We start from the raw sequence: 20,968 nt of genomic DNA, 5'->3' as shown, positions 1-20,968 counted from the left end.
ATTTAAAGTATGTTAAAAGGGAGGATTTCTGGGTCACTGTTGTTCACTTTTATTTGGCCATCCTGTAACAACTGGTGGAATAATGGTGGTCTTGTCTGTTCAGAAATCACTACCCTAATTTTTGGCATAATTTAGAATTGTTTCTTGTTTCTTTAAACTAGTGATACAGCAGTTGGGCAGCTCCCTCCCTTGCCCTGGTACCTGCTGGGTCCTGGCAACTAGGGTCTTATTCTGGTTTTGAAATAGCTGCTTAGTGCTCACATAAAGGGCATCTCCTCATGATCTACTTCTGGGTCACTGCCTCCTTCCTGTGAGAGTGGCTGGCTGATGTAGCCCATAACAAGGGTTGTTCTCACCACAGTGTATTTTTAATGTCTTGTTCAGGCCTGTTATAAATGCTGTATGTGGTAGTCTTGGAGATGCTCCACAGTCTCAGCTGCGAAGCACTGCAGGGTTTTTTGTGAGGGTCACCTATGTGAATGTATCTCTCAATATGCTGTTCATAGGGACAGTGTTAATATGAGCATTTGGTTCCACTAAGCCAGTATGTCCCAAATTGTGCATCATGAATCCCAGGGGGATTGTGAGGGAGTGTTAGGGTGGGGTTGTCAGACCTCTGGAAAAAGGAGGGGGGAAGAATGCATTTGTAAGATGTGGTGGGGGCGGGGCAGAATCAAAACCCTGGCACGTTACAACTAACAGCTTGTGCGCCTGCATGGCGGTACCGGCACCAGTAGGCACATGCAGCTGTCTATACTTAGGGGAGGTGGATGCCGGAGCCCTGCTAGTCTGACATCCAGGTACTGCTCAGGCATATTGTAGAATACTAGGACTGGAAGGGATCTCGAGAGGCCATGGAGTCCAGCCCCCTGCCTCAATGGCAGGACCAATTACTGTCTAAACCATCCCTGACAGATATCTATCTAACCTGTTCTTAAATATCTCCAGCGATGGAGATTCCACAACCTCCCCAGGCAATTTATGCCACTGTTTGACCACCCTGACAGTTTGGAACATTTTCCTAATGTCCAACCTAAACCTCCCTTGCTGCAGTTTTAAGTCCACGGCCTCTTTTTCTATCCTCCAGAGGCCAAAAAGAACAAGTTTTGTCCTTCCTCCTTGTAACACCCTTTTAGATACCTGAAAGCATGTTGAGCCTTGTGTGCTCCAGGATCCGAGTCTCCCAACCTGGCTGAGGCTTCTCTTCCTCTTGACATTGTGAGCCCAAGGCTCACCAGCTGCAAGGGTGAAAGTTGGGGACAGGGTGGGGGAAGAAGGGGCCCCTGGGAGCAGACAGGGACAGCCCTCAAGGCCTCAGGTTCCTTTGGGAGTGATGGGTTGCATATATGGTCTTGCAGAAGGCAAGGGCTCTTGTTTCTGTGACTTCAGGGAGGCACTTGGTGGGGTAAGTGTCAGGGGCTTGCGGGCTCTGAGGGTTGGGCTGGGAGGGGGCATGTTAGAGGGGAAAAGGAGTAGTGCCATGACCAGCGGCCCATTCTTTAGTGAACCCCTCCAGATACCCCGTCTTCCCCTCATTGTGGCAAATACCTGCCCCACATGTCAGATCTAAGCAAATACAATACCTGGCAGATCTGGGAATAGAACCCGGGGTTCCTGCACTACCCTCTAATGTGGACTTCACAATGAACATCAGTAAAACAGCCTTATTGGAATTGCTTGATGAATTCTGTATGATAGGCCTGCAGTGCCCTTGCAAGTATTGCAGCTCTAGTATTCATAGTTGGGGCGGCTTCACAGGATGTTTGGGAAGCCAGGCCCGGTTGTGATGTAAAAGCAGGAACAGTGAAATATAAAACTGATTGTTTGAAGACAGTTGTCTGTAGTTATTGCTGGTTATCGTGTATATTGACTGGCGGTGAGTGTGTTGGTGCTTGCGGCTGTGAAATCTGTGTTTCAGCACACTAAGAAGTTGGGTGTGAAAAAGGTGGCGTTTGCTCACTTGTAAATGGAATGTGTGTGTTGCCAGAATGAATGGCTTTGATTTCTTTGGGCATTCTGAATTGTTCTGCACACCAGCAGATGTTTTGCCTTGATAAACGTGGTACGTGGAGTGTACCTGGCTTTCATGAAGCAAAGTTGGTTTATCACTATCAGGGTCTTTGGGCAGGGCTGAGGGGTGGAGACTCAAGGTCTTGTTGTTGTTATTGGATACCATAAATTGAAGTGACTTGAAATTGGAGGCCACTTTCTCCTAACTTTCAGTGCACCAGTTACTTAAACTGGTTTACTGTCTTACCAGGTGCTCGTAGCTCAGTTTGGCAAGCTGGTGGATTGACTGGGGTCAAATAGTCCAGCATGAGTTCTCTGATGAGGCAGCAACCTGCCTTTCTGATTGCATCTTGATGACATTGGTTGGCAAGCCTGTGTGTGTTGATCATTCACCTTAGGGTATGCTAATGCCACCTGTTAGGGGAGGAAGGTGATTTATTTGAAGTTGGGAATTGGCTAGGGTCTTCTGAACAAGCATATGTATGTGGGATGTAACGTTGTTTGAAAACCGGTCCATCAAGATACATATTGGTTAACGTATTTCACGTGCTTTGTAAAAATGCAGCCTTTGTCCCAAAGAGTTTACAGTCTAAAACAACTACAAACGTGCAGAAATTGCTTCAGAAGAGTGTGGGATGGAGAGGAAAGTTCAGTCATAAGCCTCCTTTTCCAACACAGAGAGAGAAGATTTACCTTTAATTTTTTTTATTTTGTCATTGACCAGTCTTGAACCCTGTTCGCTTTTAACCGGAAGCTGACATTGGCAGAAAAGGGTCATTCCTTCTTTTTGCAACTTCACCTTCTTGTGTGTTTTGCATTTCTCTGAGTTAAAGTAAATCAGTTTTTTCTAATTGTGAACAAATGTATCCAAGGGTATGTCTGTGCTTACTGTGTGTTCAGTACTCCGCAATCAGTCCTCTGTGGTTCGAATTGGCAAAATTGGTCTCTCTGGGCTCAGCCATTAACCCTGGTGCTTCATGCTGTTGCATGGAGTGAGGGACATCAGCGCGAGTCCGAAAAACCCCAGTCTCCACTAGGGCAGAAAGTCAATTCTGATACATCAGTTGTAGTTGCACTAATGGCAGAGCTAGAATTGCATACCTGTGATTGACTTTCTGCCCTTGTGTAGACCAGGCCTAAGGCTAAGCCTCTTATTCTTTTGTTGATGTCTAATAACTGAGTGCTTTACAAATGTGATCATTTGTGTGATGTTGAACTGTCAAGTGACCAGTTTTTGGAACAGTCCAACACTATTCATAAAATGATGTTGATATCCTCCTATGAAAGGCTCTCTAGAAGTAGGAGATATTTTCTACGAAGCTAGGAAAAAAGCCTGACCTTCAAATTATGCTAATTAATGCATGTGATTAAGTGCATTGAAGATGGTTCCAAAATAGCATCGTGCTGAATCTCTCCAATTGAAATGATCACATTGTTTGGCCGTTTCCTAAAAACGTAGTGGGAATTGAGAGATTCAGTATGTTAATGCCTTTTTTTGTACCTTGTGGACAGTGTGTGTGTGTTCACCATATGCAGCAGCACGTTACGTTTATTTGAATCAAGTCTCTTGAATCCATAGAGAGTATATGATGAAGAAGTGGAAGAACCTATTCCCAAAACTGAAGCAGGAGACAAAGCAGAACAGGTAGGCGGTTTATGTTATTACAAGTCCTGATAGTGTATTTGGAGCTGTCGGAACACAACTTTTTTTCCATCAGGCACTTGCAACTTAGTGGCTGAACCTTCTTTATGTTCCTCTTGCAAGACTCTACCTGTTGGCTGACTTCTCTCAACAGTAAGAACTCCAGGAGCGCTGTTGAGGACTACTGGTACATCGTAACCCATCAGTGGCCCCTCGAGCCCAGTGTCTTGCCTTTTCTAATTAGCCAAGCTTAAATGCTAGCTTTTCATTCATAAAATGGTTTTGGTATCCTCCTAGTATTGGAAGGAACCTTGCGAGGTCATTGAGTCCAGTCCCCAGGACTCATGGGTGGGCCAAGCATCAATTAGACCATGGGTGTCCAACCTTTTGGCTTGCCTGGGCCGCATTGAGTGCAGGGGAATTGTCTTGGGGCGCATATAAAATATATAATATAGTTAACGTATATAAATCACGTAATAATGTTAAAAGTTTATGATCTTGTGGGGCCGCATTACTAGCTGTCCAGGGCTGCATGTGGCCCGCAGGCCGCAGGTTGGACACGCCTGAATTAGACCATCCCTGACAGGTGCCGTGATTTCAAAGGTGCCTAGGAGCAAAGCAGTCTTTCCAAATCCTGGAGGTGTGACTAGACCTCCAATGGTGCAAAGCTAGGAAATCTTTTCTACGTTGGGTAATTAAATACAACAGATCTTTTTGCTTTGAAGTGTATTTTGAGATTGTTAAAATGGCTTTTAAGCTCTGAGGAACAGATGAATAATGTGAGTTTTAAGCTTACCTCGGATGGTGCTGATGTCGCTTTAACTGTAGTGTGACAGCTCTGTTGAAATACAGCTATTTACAGGCCAGGTCTATGCTAGGGAAATAAGTTGATTTCAAATATGCAATTCTAGCTAGAATCGCCCTCTCTGAAATCGACTCACCAGGCCATCCTCGCTGAGAGAGGTCGATGGGAGAGTTTCTCCCATTGATCTCCCTTACTCTTTGTGATAGCGAGGAGTAAAGGGGTCAGCTGCCGACGCTTGATAGGTCGATTTCACACATCCCTACATGCAGGGACATGCAAAATCTAACTCTGGAAGAGCAACCCTCAGCGGATCGATCTTCTGGTTAGTGTAGATGTGACCTCAGTCTCACTGCCATTTTGAACCTAGGACCTCACCATCAAGGGGGGCCTACCCCTATGCTGCCAGAATAAGAACGGCCATACTGGGTCAGACCAAAGGTCCATCTAGCCCAGTATCCTGTCTGCTGACAGTAGCCAATGCCAGGTGCCCCAGAGGAGGTGAACCGAAGACAATGATCAAGCGATTTGTCTCCTGCCATCCATCTCCCGCCTTCGACAAAAGGCTAGGCACCATACCTTACCCCTTGCTAATAGCCATCTATGGACCTAACCTCCAAACATTTATCGAGCTCTTTTTTTAAACTCTGTTCGAGTCCTGGCCTTCACAGCGTCCTCTGGTAAGGAGTTCCACGGGTTGACTGTGTGCTGTGTGAAGAAGAACTTTCTTTTATTAGTTTTGAACCTGCTACCCATTAATTTCATTTGGTGTCCTCTAGTTCTTATATTATGGGAACAAGTAAATAACTTCTCTGTATTCACTTTCTCCACACCATTCATGATTTTATATACCTCTATCATATCGCCCCTCAGTCTCCTCTTTTCTAGACTGAAAAGTCCCAGTCTCTCTAGCCTCTCCTCATATGCGACCCGTTCCAAACCCTTAAATCATTTTAGTTGCCCTTTTCTGAACCTTTTTCTAATGCCAATATATCTTTTTTGAGGTGAGGAGACCACATTTGCACGCAGTACTCAAGATGTGGGCATACCATGGTTTTATATAGGGGAAGTAAGATATTCTTCATCTTATTTTCTATCCCTTTTTTAATTGTTCCTAACATCCTATTTGCTTTACTGACTGCCGCTGCACACTGTGTGGATGTTTTCAGAGAACTATCCACTGTAATTTCAAAATCCCTTTCCTGATCTGTTGTTGCTAAATTTGCCCCCATCATATTGTGTGTATATAATTGGGGTTGTTTTTCCCAATGTGCATTACCTTACACTTACCCACATTAAATTTCATTTGCCATTTTCTGCCCAGTCACTCAGTTTGCTGAGATCTTTTTGAAGTTCTTCACATTCTGCTTTGGTTTTGACTATCCTGAACAGTTTGGTGTCAACTGCAAACTTTGCCACCTCACTGCTTACCCCTTTCTCTAGATCATTGATGAATAAGTTGAACAAGATTGGTCCCAGGACTGACCCTGGGGGAACGCCACTAGTTACCCCCTTCCATTGTGAAAACTTACCATTTATTCCTACCCTTTGTTTCCTGTCTTTTAACCAGTTCCCAGTCCATGAAAGGATCTTTCCTCCTATCCCATGACCACCTAATTTACATAAGAGCCTTTGGTGAGGGACCATGTCAAAGACTTTCTGGAAATCTAAGTATACTATGTCTACTGGATCCCCCCATCCGCATGCTTGTTAACACCTTCAAAGAACTCTAATAGATTAGTAAGACACGACTTCCCTGTACAGAAACCATGTTGATTTTTGCTCAACAAATCACGTTCTTCTACATGTCTGACAATTTTATTCTTTACTATTGTTTCTACTCATTTGCCCAGTACTGACGTTAGACTTACCGGTCTGTAATTGCTAGGGTCTCCTTTAGAGCCCTTTTTAAATATTGGTGTTATATTAGCCATCTTCCAATCATTGGGCACTGAAGCTGATTTAAAGGATAGGTTATAAACCACCGTTAATAGTTCTGCAATTTCACATTTGAGTTCTTTCAGCACCCTTGGGTGAATACCATCTGGTCCTGAAGATTGTTGTGAATGAGCTCATAATGCTGATTGGATCTACATGCTTGCAGTTATGTATGACTGTGAAGATGGCTTTGACTAAAATTTCAATGAAATACTGTCATTCTATTACTTACAGGAGAAAACCCGGGAGCAAAAAGAAGCAGATCTGATTCCTAAAATCCAGGAAGCAGTGAACTATGGGTTGCAAGTGCTGGACAGTGCATTTGAACAGCTGGATATCAAAGCAGGCAATTCAGAGTCTGAAGAGGAAGAAACTAATGAAAGGGTAGAACTAATATTAGAGCCAAAGGTAAAGAAACCGGCCTTCGTGGGGCATGTTGGGGTTGTACGTGAACTAAGCTTCAGCAGTGCAAGTGGGGAGCCATACCAGCCACCTTGGTTATGCTGGTGTAAAACTCATACAAACAGCATCAGAATCAGGTTCGTTGATTGGGGCTGAAGTGCTGCGTGTTGGCTGTGTGTAGCGAGCTTCTGTGTCTTACAGCTGACCACGGTACTCTGCACTTGTGGATTTCTCAGTGTCTGATACAAACTACCCCCTTGGACTGTGTGGATGCATTTGGGAGGCACAAATTGAACTTTGTGTGGGGAGACGGTCCTGAGGGATATGAACACTTTTTTTGGGCCCCTTCTTTATGGAGTTCTGAGACCATGGTCTGTATCAATTAAACGGTCTCCAGCGGACCAATGAATAACAGCCCTGACTGTCAGTCCTAGACCCAGAACTCCAACATAGTGCTTGTATTTTTCCACTCTTCCCAAGCATTATTCAACACCTGAGTTGAAAAGTAAAGTTGTCCTGGGAATAACATGGTGAGTCACGGTCTCCATAGTGGTGGGTTCTTTCAAAACAGTACTGCACTCTTGTTTTATAATAGGAACCATAGAATGTGTCTTCTGTATGGCATCCACTATCAAAACCCCCACCCTTGTTGTCTCTTTCCAGGATCTCTACATTGATAGGCCTTTACCTTATTTAATTGGCTCCCAGCTGTTCATGGAACGTGATGATGTGGGACTGGGGGATTTCTCTAGTGAAGGTAAGTGCAGATGTTGGTTTTATTTCCATTGAAATTAGCTCCAGCTTATTGCTTTAGTTCGTGTTGAACTGAATGGCTCTGATTACGTTGTGTGGTGGCGGTTTTGGGGGCTGGTGCACTCCCACCAATTGGTGCAGTTGCCCATATTGCTACCTCCTAAGAACTAAATGTTCTAGTGAATTGGCCAAGCTTAAAGTGGCAGTGCTCAGGGCTTACAAGGTCTGACGCTTGTGGGCATGGAGTGAAGGGATTATCTCAGCCTGCATTTTTCAAACCAATTCCTCCGTTGCACAGTGCTGTGGATCAGATGTCTGTGATTGGGAGGCTGGATGGCTGCAGGTGTCAGTGTTCTTTCTGAACTCAGAGCTCTTCTCTGTTTGTCGTTTTTGAACAGAAGGGTCAGTAGACAGCGATCGTGGGAGTGTAGTTGACAGTGAAGAAAAAGATGAAGAGGTAAGAGGGGAAGATAACTAGAGCCCTGCACAGTTACAAAATTTGTATCCGCAGCCGCACCCATATCAGCAGAAATGAGCTGTGGATGTAAAGTGTATATCCGTGGGCTTGCAGGGCTCTAATCACAGCTGGCTATCTGTTCTCTTTGTACAGCACTTATCACGGTGGAGTTCTGCTCAGAGCTTAGAGCTCCTAGTGCTGTGAAAGTACAAGTAACTTTTTGCAAAGAGACTGGGTGGTGTTGATTATATGATGACTTTATTATTTAGAATATTTTCTACTCCATCACTGAAGGACCATGCATCTTATTCTTACAGTTGTAGACCAATATTTCACGTTGCTGTTGTGCAGTAATTTTTCCTGAAACTAAAGCTTTTCAACAGAGCAACTAAGAGATACTAGCTCTAGTTTTGCAGCCTATATTGTGTGATATGTGTCTGGCTGCAGTATTGTTGCTGTAATCACTTTCTGGGACCTCGCGTAATATTAGCCGTTCTGGTGGCTTCCAACGTGCCACAGGTGCATGCAGTAATCCAGTTTGGGGACAGATGGCTGATTGCTCTGTAAACCTGCTTGGTGCCATCGGTTATGGTGACCCACAGCTGGTGGTTTTTACATTAACTGTTTCACATCTTCTGTATCAGCTGAGCTGTGTCTGTATGCTGTACAGTACATGTACAAGCTGTATTCTGATGAGTAGAAGCTTGCTGACCTCTGCTGAAAAGTTTTTTGCTTTCAGCACTTCATAAGACTTTTGATATTTCTTTCCGAGTCATATTAAAATGCTTAACAAAACACCAACCTTTTTATTTAAAACAAAGCCTTAAAAAAATCTTGGCCGTGGCCTCTGCGCTCCGGTAATTAGTTATTCAATGGCTGGGTTCAGTGACAGAAAACAAGCTGAACAGGTGCACTGGGGTGTTTCGGCATTCAGAAATTCTGCTGGCAGGGAATTTGAAGCATCCTATCTTAGGTCTGTAGCGTGTCTGTGCGGCTTGTCTGTATTTATCAACTCAGTTTTGAATTCTAGGAATCAGATGATGTGTTTGGAAACCCAAGTGAAGATGACCAAAAGCAAGTACAGGCAAGTACTCTGGAATGGAACAAAAGGCTGTCTGACTTCCTAAATCAAGATTGGGTGTTTTTTTTTTTTCTCACTGACCTGCTCTGAGAATGACTTGGGGCAGTTCTGTCACTTGTGTTTCACAGGCAAGGGTAGAGGATCACTCTAGTCCAGGGGTCTGCAACTGTAATAGGATGAACAGCCACTTTTTCAAATTCAGTTACAAAGTCAATGCTTCAAGAGCCGCAATGCATGTGCATAGGAAACAGTCCTTAGTAAATAACATCAAATTGCACTTTTGATCACCCCTCTTTTAATAACAGCACAGGCATGCGTATGATTATTTGTAGCAGTTAGAAAGTTGTTACCCCTGTCTCTAAGCTTTACCTGCCTCAGCCTCCAAATCTGCCCTCAGTCTCCAGGCTTTACCCCACATCCCGCAAAGCCCATCCCCAGGCTTAGCCCCTCTGAGCCCCAACCTCCCCACCCCCACCCCGCAAAACTCCCAGGCTTAATTCCTCAGAGCCCAATCTCCTCTCCACCCCTAGCATTGACTCACCTCAGTGCATGGTTCTGCCATGGCCTTCCCCCTGTTGCTTGGCGCTGCCTCCTCCTCGGCAGGCTGCGCAGCTTCGGCAGGGGCAGGCTCAGCTGCCCTTCCCCCCCACCCCTCCTGCCAGCTGACTTCCACTCTGGTGGGGTGGCTCCCTGCCCAGCTGACTTTCACTTCTGGGCTCCCTCCCCTGCTGCTCTTGACTGCTCAGCAGCTCCAGAGCTGCTGCCACTTAAACAGAATTTATTTTTAAATAAATGAGTTCCATTTAAGTGGCGTCTGCCTCCGGAGCCACAGGTTGCTGACTCCTAGTCTAGTCCCTTCTGGCCTGGGACTAGGATTCTATGATATGCTCTTTGTGTCATAAATGTGCAAGGGAGAGGAGCTAGGATATATTGAAATTCTAGGTTATACCACAAATCATGTCATCTTTGCAATACAAATTGAACCTCTCTTTTCCTGCAACATCCGTAGTCTGGCTTGATTTTCTTTAGCTGGACAGCCACTTATCATGGGGGTGGCCAAGTTTCCCACAGTCATAAGAACGGCCATACTGGGTCAGACCAAAGGTCCATGCAGCCCAGTATCCCGTCTGCCGACAGTGGCCAATGCCAGGTGCCCCAGAGAAGGAGAGCAGAAGACAATGATCAAGTGATTTATCTCCTGCCATCCATCTCCTACCCTTGTTCTGAAGGCTAGGGCACCATACTTTACCCCTGGCTAATAGCCATTTATGGACCTAACCTGCAAAAATTTATCGAGCTCTTTTTTAAACCGTAATAGAGTCGTGGCCTTCACAGCCTCCTCCGGCAAGGAGTTCCACAGGTTGACTGTGCGCTGTGTGAAGAAAAATTTCCTTTTATTAGTTTAGAACCTACTACCCATCAATTTCATTTGGTGTCCCCTAGTTCTTGTATTATGGGAAAAGGTAAATAACTTTTCTGTATTCACTTTCTCCACACCATTCATGATTTTATATACCTCTATCATATCACCCCTCAATCGCCTCTTTTCCAGACTGAAAAGTCCCAGTCTCTCTAGCCTCTCCCCATCTGGGACCCGTTCCAAACCCCTAATCATCGTAGTCGCCCTTTTCTGTACCTTTTCTAATGCCAATATATCTTTTTTGAGGTGAGGAGACCACATCTGCAGACAGTACTCAAGATGTGGGCGTACCATAGTTTTATGTAGGGGAAGTATGATATCTTTTGTCTTATTATCGATCCCCTTTTTAATAATCTCTTTTAATAGTCCAATAAAGCTTGTTTCCAGCCAGCAATCCTGGCTCTCAGTGTTCTTTGCTGTTATTTAGCTGTAATTTACCCCTCAATGTCTTCTAAGAGCTCACTAAGCAGTGGAAATGTTGGTGATGGTTTAAGACCACTTCCTGTGGTCTGGCAAATTCTCTTAATCGGTGCTGAACAGATCTTGAGGGTGCCAGGCTAGAGTGAGTCAACCTGTATCTTGTTCATGTGCTCAGGATGTTGGCACCCAGTGGTCTCTGGTTTGGGTGTGCGGGTAAATACTTCAATGATGAAGTAAAGCCAAGTTGCAGTTCAAGTTCAAAGCTTCAGAAGTGCACGAAATCACAGGTAAAACAGAACAGGCAAAATAGCTAAAGGATGAATCCGGAAGGTAGAAATAGAGGAGGGAGGTGGGTGTATGTGTAAAGGAGATGATATTGCCCTAACCAGATACTTTGTCATATCTCTTCCCTTCTGCCAACTGGAGGAGCTGGCTGCTCGTGCTGGGTACAGGGGGAATTCACTGCATTATGTGGGGCTTAGAACATTTTCTTCCTTGTCATCCCCCACCCGAAAACTAGTTGTATCCTGAAAGCAAATTCAGGGCGGTCAGCTGGCCTTCCTCTATCTAGCTGCAATAGAAAACTGGCTCGTGTTGTTGCTTCTCAGAGGAGGGCTTTGGTGAGTGAGGAGGAGGAGGAGGAGGAGGATGGCTGTGACCTATTTGGTGACTCTGAAAAAGAGGATGATCAGGAAGAGGACTTGGAAGACAACACGAGGCTGGTAAGGGATTGCTGCTGCCAGTGGGAACAGGGAATGATTCCCGCTTGTGGGTGGAGCGGGTGGATTGTAGGACTTGCTTTGTGAGTGCAGTGATGGCTAGAAATTCCCTGGTACAGTGTTGTGGAGACAGCTGAGGCTTCCACCTAGTGCAGTTGCCTGTGCATGACACCTCTTGGCATGCCAGAGGCCAGGTTGGCCTTAGCACAGCTGTGCACAATAGCTTACTGTGCTTGTGACTGTTATCTGTCTCCCATGCTGGGGCTGCCCAGCAGCAAGGATATGTTAGGAATTTTGAAGGGCAGCAGCTTGTGCTCTTGCTGCCTCTGACCCTTGAGGACATCTGATGTTTTAAACTTGCCAAACCGTTTTTCCCCTGCTGGGTTTCAGTGGCTTCACAAGCCATTGGCATGTAGGCTGCCTTGGTGGGGAGCATGGTGGCCAGTAAGGGAAATTGTCAGACCAGAGCCCTCCCTCTTACACCCAATGCTAGGCTGTAAGCTCCCTTTCCGAAGGGTCTGGTCTGAACCCCACTTCCCCCTACATGGAAGAATGGGGCTGGCGCTCCGATGGATCAGCATCAGATGACTGACTGGCTGACCTCTGTTTACAGGTATCAGACCTGTTGCTTTCACTGCTCAGCTGTTCCCCGGGACATTGTTCTTCTTTCTGCCAGTAGGGGGTGAGCCCAGTGCTCACTGGGACGTGACTGTATGCCTTTCAGCAGACTCCTCTTTATTCTCTGCCCTCTTGCAGCCTCAGAAAAAGAAGAGACCGACATCATTTGCAGATGAGCTGGCCGCACGGATCAAAGGGGACGTGCCAAGCAGACAAGATGAAGAGCAGGCCTGTAAGCGACTCTTTAGTACACATCTGGGGGAAGCATTAGGGTCCTGAGGCTGTTTGACGAGTTCTTTATAATACGGTAACATATTCTTGTGAGCATCCGTTCATGTTGCATGAAAGCAAATAGCAGGTTCCTGTCCTCTTGCATGTGAGGTTGGAATTTGTAGAGAGGACCAGTAGAACAGGCTGACGTGCAGAGAAGCAGTTAGGTTAGGAAGGGAATTCTTTCCTAGGCTGTTCCACGCTTGGTATAAAATTGCGTGTTTCGGAAAGTGCACTGTTTTGACTGTTTCATCTGGCTTAAGCAGAGATGCTGGCCACTGTGTTCTCTGTCACTTCCAGCTGTTCTGAGTGAGTGAAACAAAATATCCTACTGCTTTAGTATGTTCGTGCTTTCCTATAAAAGCAAAACTGTCACTAAAAAACATTGCTTGCTGCTGGGAGAAGTTTTAGCATCTTACTTCTGACCAGTTGACCACCAGCTTTTTTTCCTACTTTGCTCAGCTTGAACAGTCAAATTAGACTGGTCAGTTCATGTGTAATTTGCATGATGTTCTCTTTTTATGAAAACAGATAAGATGAATCTTCTGCATACACCCCCCTGTCCAATACGTTTACAGTTCAATCTTTAGTCTGTTAATATGGGGCCTTGATTTGAGGCTTCTAAACGTAATCAAAACTGACAAATTTCTCCTCTTCTCGGGGGTCTGAAATTGTTAACTCAGTTGAATAATGGGTGCAAAACCAGTTTGCAGGGTTGCTTCAGGAAGCTGTGCAGCATCAAAAATAAACAGGCTCTGGTTCTGACTCTTAGGATGCATTTATAGCAAACCGGCCTAAGGTCAAAAAAATCACAGAAGTAAAGAGGGCCATTTGTTAATTATCTCCCTCTTTTCTTCTCCAAGCCCTATCAGCGGAAATCAAAACGAAGAAAACCGTGAAAGAGAAGAAGGATGCTAGAGTACCATCAGATGGTAAGGCTTTCTCCATTGCTACCTTAACTTCTGCTTCTAAACTGGGAAAGGGATGATCTTCCAGGGTGAGTGATATATTCCAGAACTTCCACTTCTGCACTGTATTAATTAGTATTCTTCATTTTGTATGACTGGCAGTAGAGCAGCCAGTGCTTATGTCTGCACCCAGCAAGAGTAGAAATGTGTGAGCAAGGAATTTCCTCTATACCCATGATCTTATTTGGCTTGGTCCAGTTGCTACTATTCTACTGCTCAGTTGGTACAGTGATCAGAGAGGTGTGAGAATTTCTGCAGCGTAGAGTAAACGGATTGTTCCCCGCGCATCTATGTCTGTGGTGCCCATGAAGCATCTGCAGGTGTCTGGCCACTTCTCTGATGTCCTTTCTGAGAAGATTAGGGTAGGGCCAAGGTAGTGGCTTTCTTGCAACATGTTATGGCTATGGTCTGAAGAAGTGGGTCTGTCCCATGAAAGCTCATCACCTAATAAATTATTTTGTTAGTCTTTAAACTGCTACTGGACTGCCTTTTTTGTCCTTCTAGATGATGAGGATGACCTCTTCAAACCTCCCAAGCTAACCGATGAGGACTTCTCACCGTTCAGTTCAAAGGGAGGCCTTTTCAGTGGCGGGATGGGACTCTTTGATGATGAGGAGGTTAGTTCCCATTGGGGTAGAGGGGCATGTGGATTCCTGCATGCGTGGACCCTAAGGAAGGGATTAATGGTGCAGGAAAGTCAGGAGAAAAGGAATGCTTTAAAGTCTGCCCTGCTTGACCCACAAACATGATGTTGGAGTGGTGTGTTCTGCATTTTGTTCCTCTCTGCATGGTATCCTCTCCCCAGTAGCGGAGCTGGTATAAAAAGCAATGAGGGGCTGGCCCAGCCTTTCCAAAATCACATTTGAAATCCTTAAAGCCACAGGTTTAGCTCCCTTCTGGGTTGACTCAGCTCCTCTTCTTTCGGAGGTAGACCAAAGAGAGTGCAGTTAACAAAAAAGACCCAGGTAGGGTAAAGGCCTTTAAAGGCAGCTTTGCGTTGATGCTGGAAATCGCATGCCTCGCATCAGAGACAGCGGGTTGCACCCTGCGATCTTTGAGCAAGATATCCCTCCTGCTCTCCCCTCACTGTTAGCATGCAAGAATGTTCTCAATAGCTGCTCTGCCATCCCTAACCCAGAAGCAGCAATAGTGTGGGCTATACATAGCTTGTGAAGTGCTGTGTGATTCTGTGCAATGGAAGGCGAGTTGAATAGACGTGAAACTGACATTTAATAGCCTTCTGGCCCCATCGTGGCCTCCCTTGGTCCAGTTACCCAGGAGTTATACAACCACAAGTTACCCACACTGCCTGGGAAACGTAATGTGTACATTTTGTGTGTGTGTGAAACAGATTTACAGAGATGTGCAACAATACTTCTTCTATTTGCGCTTCTCTCCCCTCCTGCTCCAGTACTCTCCTCAGTACTCTGCAGAAAAATGCTGTTATTGCGAAAAGAATCTAGTAAGTGGGAGTCAGGAAGTAAACAAGAAACAAAACTGCTAGTGTGCCACCAGCTGTAGTCAGATGACTGATTTGGAGCAGCAATGTGTTGGCTTTTGTGGCTATCTCTGTGCAGCTCTGCAAGCAGGCTATTGAGTTCCCAGTCCCGACCAGTGAGATGCAAGGTAGAAGCATGATATTGACAGTGTGCCCCCGATTCAAAGGTTCCCCAAGGACAAGACTGTGCCATCTAGCGACTTTTAGAGCAGCTTTAATCTGGAGTGAGTGTCAGATCACAGAAAGATTCTTACGCTTGCTGGATACTTTCCAGTGTTAGAGCTGGGGTGGGAGGACACCTATCTTCATCTGTTTTAAAGCACTAAAAATACTCTAATCAGCACTAATAGAGTTTTCTTTTCATTATAAGATGGTGGATTTGGCTTGTAACATGACTGCATTTTTGAGTAAGATAACTAGGCTCTCTTGTTGTACAGGTTACCTCCCTCTTCTGAATTTCTATTAAGTGTTTCCCTTTTCAGTGTAGACTCCCCCTCTATAAAGCTTAATAGAATGAGTCTGCAACAGGATTCTCCAAGGAGCCCCTTTTCAACCCTTTATGCTCAAATTCCTTCTGTATGCTAGGGCTGGAATATTTCTGGGGGGTGCCAGAGAGCTGGGAGTTCAGTACCTTCCCAGTTTCAGTGATGCTCAGCTCCTGGGATCTTTGGGTACTAGGGTGAGATTTTCAAAGTGCTTGTTTGTGTGATCAGCGTAGGGCAAGCGGAACCTGTGTTCACCATTTGGGGAGCGCAATTTGCAGTTGTCTTCAACCGAACTTGGCTCCATGCAGTCACTGTCCTGTCCTCTGCTGACCTAGCTGGAGGTCTGTGGATTTGGCGTGTCTCTAGCTAAGGGAATATAATGAGCCTGTGTGAATGCAGAGGGGGCTCTGTAGGAATCGGTTGACTCCTGGAATTTTAACACATTTTTGGGGAGCAGGGGTTATCGCATGGTTTTAAAATGCTGTTAATTTAAATATGTCACACTGCATACCATGAGCAGTGATGTTACCCCTTTCTTTTTGTTCTGGTCTGAAACTCAAGAGGTCCATGCTATCCCCTATTCCGCATGAGTTCTCTTTGTGTCCTGTCTACATGGAAAAAGTTGCCTTGGGTTAACCTAAAGGATGAATTTAAACTGAGGTACAATCTCAGAGTTACAAGCATGAGAGTTTATGAACTAAGCAGTCATCTACACACCTCGTTTGAAAGTGGAGGTATGCAGTCAGACATCAGCAGAGGCGAAGAAAGAAAAGCGAATACACTGCAGCGCTGTTTAAACAAAACTACTTTAAAAAAGGGAAGTTAAAAAAGAAAAAGACAAAGTAAAACTGTTTCGGAGCTTTTAATTTAAATTAGGATGATTAAGTGAAGCATTTTTCTTTCTCAGAATAAAGTTTTAAAACCTGTTAAGTCAAAGCTCATTTATAAATTTTTGAAAGAACCACCATAATGTTTTGTTCATAGTTATGGACGTTTCAAAGTTGCAACGAACCTCTCTTCCCCGGGAGTTTGACTCTCAGGTTTGACTGCTGTTAAACCACTGCAAACCCATGTGGATGCTTGCCTTGGTATAGGAGTGGCTCTTTTGTTTAGCATACACTGGTTGTGACCAGGTTTAATTTAAACTAAATAAAGCTACTTCTGTACCAAAATAAGCGTCCATAAAAGTTTGCATTGGCTCAATTAAATTGATTCAAGTTCAGGTGGCCAAGCCCTTGAATGATGAAGTGAAGCAAAGGGGAAGAACTTTCCTGTACCCAGAACAAAAATGAAAACCTATTTGAAATCTATGTATTTCTTCCCCTCCTCCCTTGTTGTCCCAAGTCTGTATCTTGCAGTAATTTGATAAAGTTCTTACAAACATCTGTTTTGCGTCTTTATCTTCCATCAGAGCGATCTTTTTGCTGAAGCACCAAGAGAAGATTCAAAAGAAAAAGAGCCGCGAGCTCCAATAAATGACGGTAAGAACTGATTTTGTACAATTAGCACATATCTCCTGTTGCATTATAGGTGTCTGGACTCTCTGTGGATGGTAATCATGTCTCGGAGGATCATGACACTTAGTTTGTGGTAATATCAAGCTGGGAGGGGTTGCAAGTGCTGTGGAGAATAGGATTATAATTCGAAATTATCTGGACAGACCGGAGAAATGGTCTGAGGATGCAGTTCAAGAAGGACAAATGTAAAGTACTCCACTCTAGGCCTGGTGTACACCATGTGGTGCCGTCGATCTATTTCAGCTATGCTATTTGTGTAGCTGAAGTTGACTTACTTATTGCTGTGTCTTGCATGTGGTAAGTTCATCGAGAGCTGCTCTCCTGATGACGCTGGCTACTCTTGTTTTGGTGGAGCACCAGCATTGATGGGAGCGAGCTGGGAGGTCTAATTATCATGTCTATATCAGACACAGTAAATCAATGGCTGGTGGATCGATCACGGTAGTATCAGTCTCTGGGTTAGTGTAGCCATAGCTTTAGGAAGTAGCAATCAGTTGCACCCACACAATGTGGGAAGTGAATGCCTGGGAAGGAGCACTGCAGAAACAGATCTCTGGGTCATAGTGGACCACAAGCTAAATGAGTCAACAGTGTGACAGTGTTGCGTAAAAAAAGAAGAAAAAAAGCAAACCTTCTATTGGCTGCATTAGTATGAGTGCTTCAAGCAAGACACGAAGTAATTCTGCTCTATTCCATGCCGATTATGTCTCAGATGGAGTATTGTTTCCAATTCTGGGCGCCACATTTCAGGACAAATTGGAGAAGATGTAGAGAAGAGCAACAAAAATGATTAAAGGTCTAGAGGACATGAGCAATGAGGCAAGATTGAAAGAACTGGGTTTGTTTAATCTGGGAAAGAGAATTCTTAAAGGGGACAGAACAGTTTTCAAGTAACTAAAAGGTTGTTACAATGTGGAGGGAGAAAAATTATTCTCCTTAACATCTGATGATAGAACAAGAGGCAACGGGCTAAAATTGCGATAAGGGGGGATTAGGTTGGAAATCAAGGAAAAACTTCCTGTCATGATAGTTAATCACTAGAATGAATTGGCTAGGAAGCTGGGTAAACTCTCCTTCACTGGATATTTTTAAGGGCATATTAGATGAATACGTTTCAGGGATGGTCCAAATGGCTTTTGGCCCTGCCATGAATGCAGGGGACTGGGCTTGCTGACCTCTTGGTCCCTTCCAGTCCTATAGTCTGAACCAGTCTAGATAAATAGCAAACTAACGAGCTAGAAATGCAGTCAGTCACAGCTACTAGATTCCCAACAGAGCTCAAGATTTGCTGTTCTTGGTGGGAAGACGTTCACATTTTTCTTAGATTTAAAAAGCTAGACGTTTCTCCAGCAAAACCATTCCAAAAAGGTAATGTCACCATTAGATTACTGAATGGGAGGCGTTCCCAATGGCTTGTTGAAGGCTCTCAAACTCTTTTCAGTATGGAGTTATTCAGAACAGGGTGTGTGCGTGGCCGGATGTATTTCAAATGTGTGCATGTCTAAGTTTAAGTTTCTAAATTCGTAGTTAAGCACTCAATTGAATAGCCTGCCTCTGCAAAGTACGGCGTGCCCAGCTGCTCCTACTGAAGTTGTCTAACTCCAAGGGTTAAATTTTCAAATGTACCTTAGGCCCCTAAGTGGTAGCCATTGATTCTGTGGGGTACAGAATAGCTCTTTAAATGATGATTAGATTGTGGCTACGAGCTCCTTTAAAGAACCACACCAGAACCATTTTTATTGGTGGCTGTTTAGTTTCATAGTCCTGCTTTGCAACATGGAGGGGACATCTAGACCGACTTTGTTTGTCGAGGAAAAACAACCACACAAATTCAGTATAGGTATGTCTCCTCTGCCCCTCCCTTTCGGAAGGGGCATGCAAATGTGGCTGATCGAAAATGCAAGTGAGGTGTGGATGTAAATGTCTTGTGCTTCATTTGCATACTCCCGTGGGCTCTCGCTTCCAAAAGAGCTGTTTTCGAAAGTCAAGAGAGCTGTGTAGATAGCTTTCATTCCAAAGGAAACCCTGCTTTCGAAAGCACACTTCTTCCTAATTTTTTTCAGGAAGAAGGGTGCTTTCTAAAGCAGGGTTTCCTCGAGAATAAACTTCATCTACACAGCTGTTTTGGCTTTCGAAAAGAGCTCTTTCAGAAGCGAGATGACCATGGGAGTATGCAAAGGAGGTGCAAGATATTTAAATCCATGCCTCATTTGCATTTTCTATCAGTTGCATTTTCATGGCCCTTCTGAAAGGGAGAGGCCGTGTAGATGTAACTTGTCTAAAGCCTGTTGATTTGAAGCCATTTGGGCTCCTGAACAAAAAGGAGAGAGCTCAGTATGATCGTAATTTTTCTTACGCTGCTCTTTTTGATGCGTTAATTGGATTTTAAAAAAAAAAGTTTGCATCTGTCACTGGCTCCTCTTTTGTATTTCAGAGCCAACAGCAAAACCATTAACTTCACGGAAAGTTCCTGCAGGCGCAGTCTGTCTTTTCCCAGGTATGGTTCAACTGACAGTGACCTGCCTCATGCAGGGAACACATCTCTTGCTTTAAAATATACTCCTGTGGTTTAAAAAAGTGATCTAGATGGAGAACTCTTGTATCAGACATTCATCATCAAACATAAGAACAGTGAACGTGCTTGGCCTGAACTTCACTGTGTTCTGTGTAGTTGTGTACGGGTTCTGTGGGGTGTCTTCAGAAAAACAAGAATACCAGTGAAGCTGGAAGGATCAATTCGAAAGTAGCATAATTTTGGATAGCTTTATTTGAGAGTTCCTGTTCTTTAGATCTGTGAGTCATATACTGAATGCACATTGCATGGGCCACTTCCTCTTTTTAAACAGTACTAGGAGCTGCATTTCAAACTTAGGCTAAATAGCTACAGGATTGTGCCTTTGTGCAGCTCCTTCATGCTAGCTAAACTTGTTCCTTGGTCAGCCTGTTCGGGAAGTATCTTTAGTTTTACACTGGCCAGCATCTTTCATAATAGGCTGAAACCGCTCTAGTCCGGCACACTCTCCTCTGGCAACATTCGTAATCCAGCATGATTTTAGTTAGCCAGATGACTGCTTATTATAGGTCTCACCAGGTTTCTCGTGGTCCTGTAAAGTTTGTTTCCAGCCACAAGTCCTGGCTCTCTGTGTTCTGTGCTGTTCTTTAGCTGTAACTTACCCCGTAAATGTCTCCTAAGAGCCCAGGAAATAGTGGAAGCGTTGGTAATGTGCTAGATGATATTGTAGTTAGTCAAATTCTTTTTTTCAGGGAGGGGGTGCCAGACAAGAGCAGTTCAACCAGTATTAAGTGTAGTGACAAAAGCAAATTGTGGGTAGCAAAGTCTTATTTTTGTGTTCGATGTATTTCTTCCTCTTTTTATGCCATACGGGCTGTTTCTAAGACTGACTAGATGAGAATTCCTTCAGACCTTTTCTCAGAGATGCTAATACACCAGGAGTGGCTTTGACACTAGGTTGGGTCAGAGGTCATCTTGCTCCTCGGGGGAAGCACAGACCTTGTTGGTTCTGGAGCTGCTCAGACTATCTGTTCCAAATAACTGAGGTCATTAATTTAGTCCTCATTTCTCATTCAGGGATTTTGCAACTACTTTGGGACTTCTGTGAATTAAATCACTGATCAAAACTAAATAAATAACCCTTAAGCATTGTTGTGGCTATTGAGTCAGTTATTCAGTGTTCTTACTCACAGGTGAGAATGACGTGTTTAGTTCTGTCTTGGTTCTGGGGGAAAAAGAAAACAAGAAGCCTGCGGCGCAGAGTACAGACAAAGCCCCCACGCAGCCTGGGAAAGTTAGTCTGTTTGACGACGATGATGACTTTTTTGTGGAACCAGCTAACCAACGTTCAAAATCAGGTAACGTGTGTTCAGAAAACTGTAAAAAGTCGTAGACATGAGGGCCAGAGTGGACCTGTAGGTCATGTGAAATCCCCCCCCCCCCCCCCCACGCCATG

At 44.5% G+C, this 20,968-nt stretch overlaps 1 protein-coding gene across 5 annotated transcripts in view; it reads left to right on the top strand.

The window, feature by feature from the left end:
* The window catches only part of WASHC2C (WASH complex subunit 2C), a 57,146-nt gene that overhangs the window by 1,380 nt on the left and 34,798 nt on the right, over nucleotides 1-20,968 (top strand). For all 5 annotated transcript variants that reach the window (XM_074999886.1, XM_074999889.1, XM_074999887.1 and 2 more), the window contains exons 3-14: nucleotides 3,590-3,655; nucleotides 6,627-6,800; nucleotides 7,458-7,551; nucleotides 7,946-8,004; nucleotides 9,035-9,088; nucleotides 11,534-11,647; nucleotides 12,401-12,494; nucleotides 13,396-13,464; nucleotides 14,005-14,117; nucleotides 16,895-16,964; nucleotides 19,435-19,497; nucleotides 20,706-20,870. In XM_074999886.1, coding sequence (XP_074855987.1) covers nucleotides 3,590-3,655; nucleotides 6,627-6,800; nucleotides 7,458-7,551; nucleotides 7,946-8,004; nucleotides 9,035-9,088; nucleotides 11,534-11,647; nucleotides 12,401-12,494; nucleotides 13,396-13,464; nucleotides 14,005-14,117; nucleotides 16,895-16,964; nucleotides 19,435-19,497; nucleotides 20,706-20,870 — 1,135 coding nt within the window. The remainder of the gene's footprint in view (nucleotides 1-3,589; nucleotides 3,656-6,626; nucleotides 6,801-7,457; nucleotides 7,552-7,945; nucleotides 8,005-9,034; nucleotides 9,089-11,533; nucleotides 11,648-12,400; nucleotides 12,495-13,395; nucleotides 13,465-14,004; nucleotides 14,118-16,894; nucleotides 16,965-19,434; nucleotides 19,498-20,705; nucleotides 20,871-20,968) is intronic.

This window comes from Carettochelys insculpta, chromosome 7, assembly GCF_033958435.1.
Source record: "Carettochelys insculpta isolate YL-2023 chromosome 7, ASM3395843v1, whole genome shotgun sequence".
Taxonomy (NCBI): domain Eukaryota; kingdom Metazoa; phylum Chordata; order Testudines; family Carettochelyidae; genus Carettochelys; species Carettochelys insculpta.
Note: the sequence above shows the minus strand (reverse complement) of the source record. Positions and strands in the feature narration are given on the sequence as shown.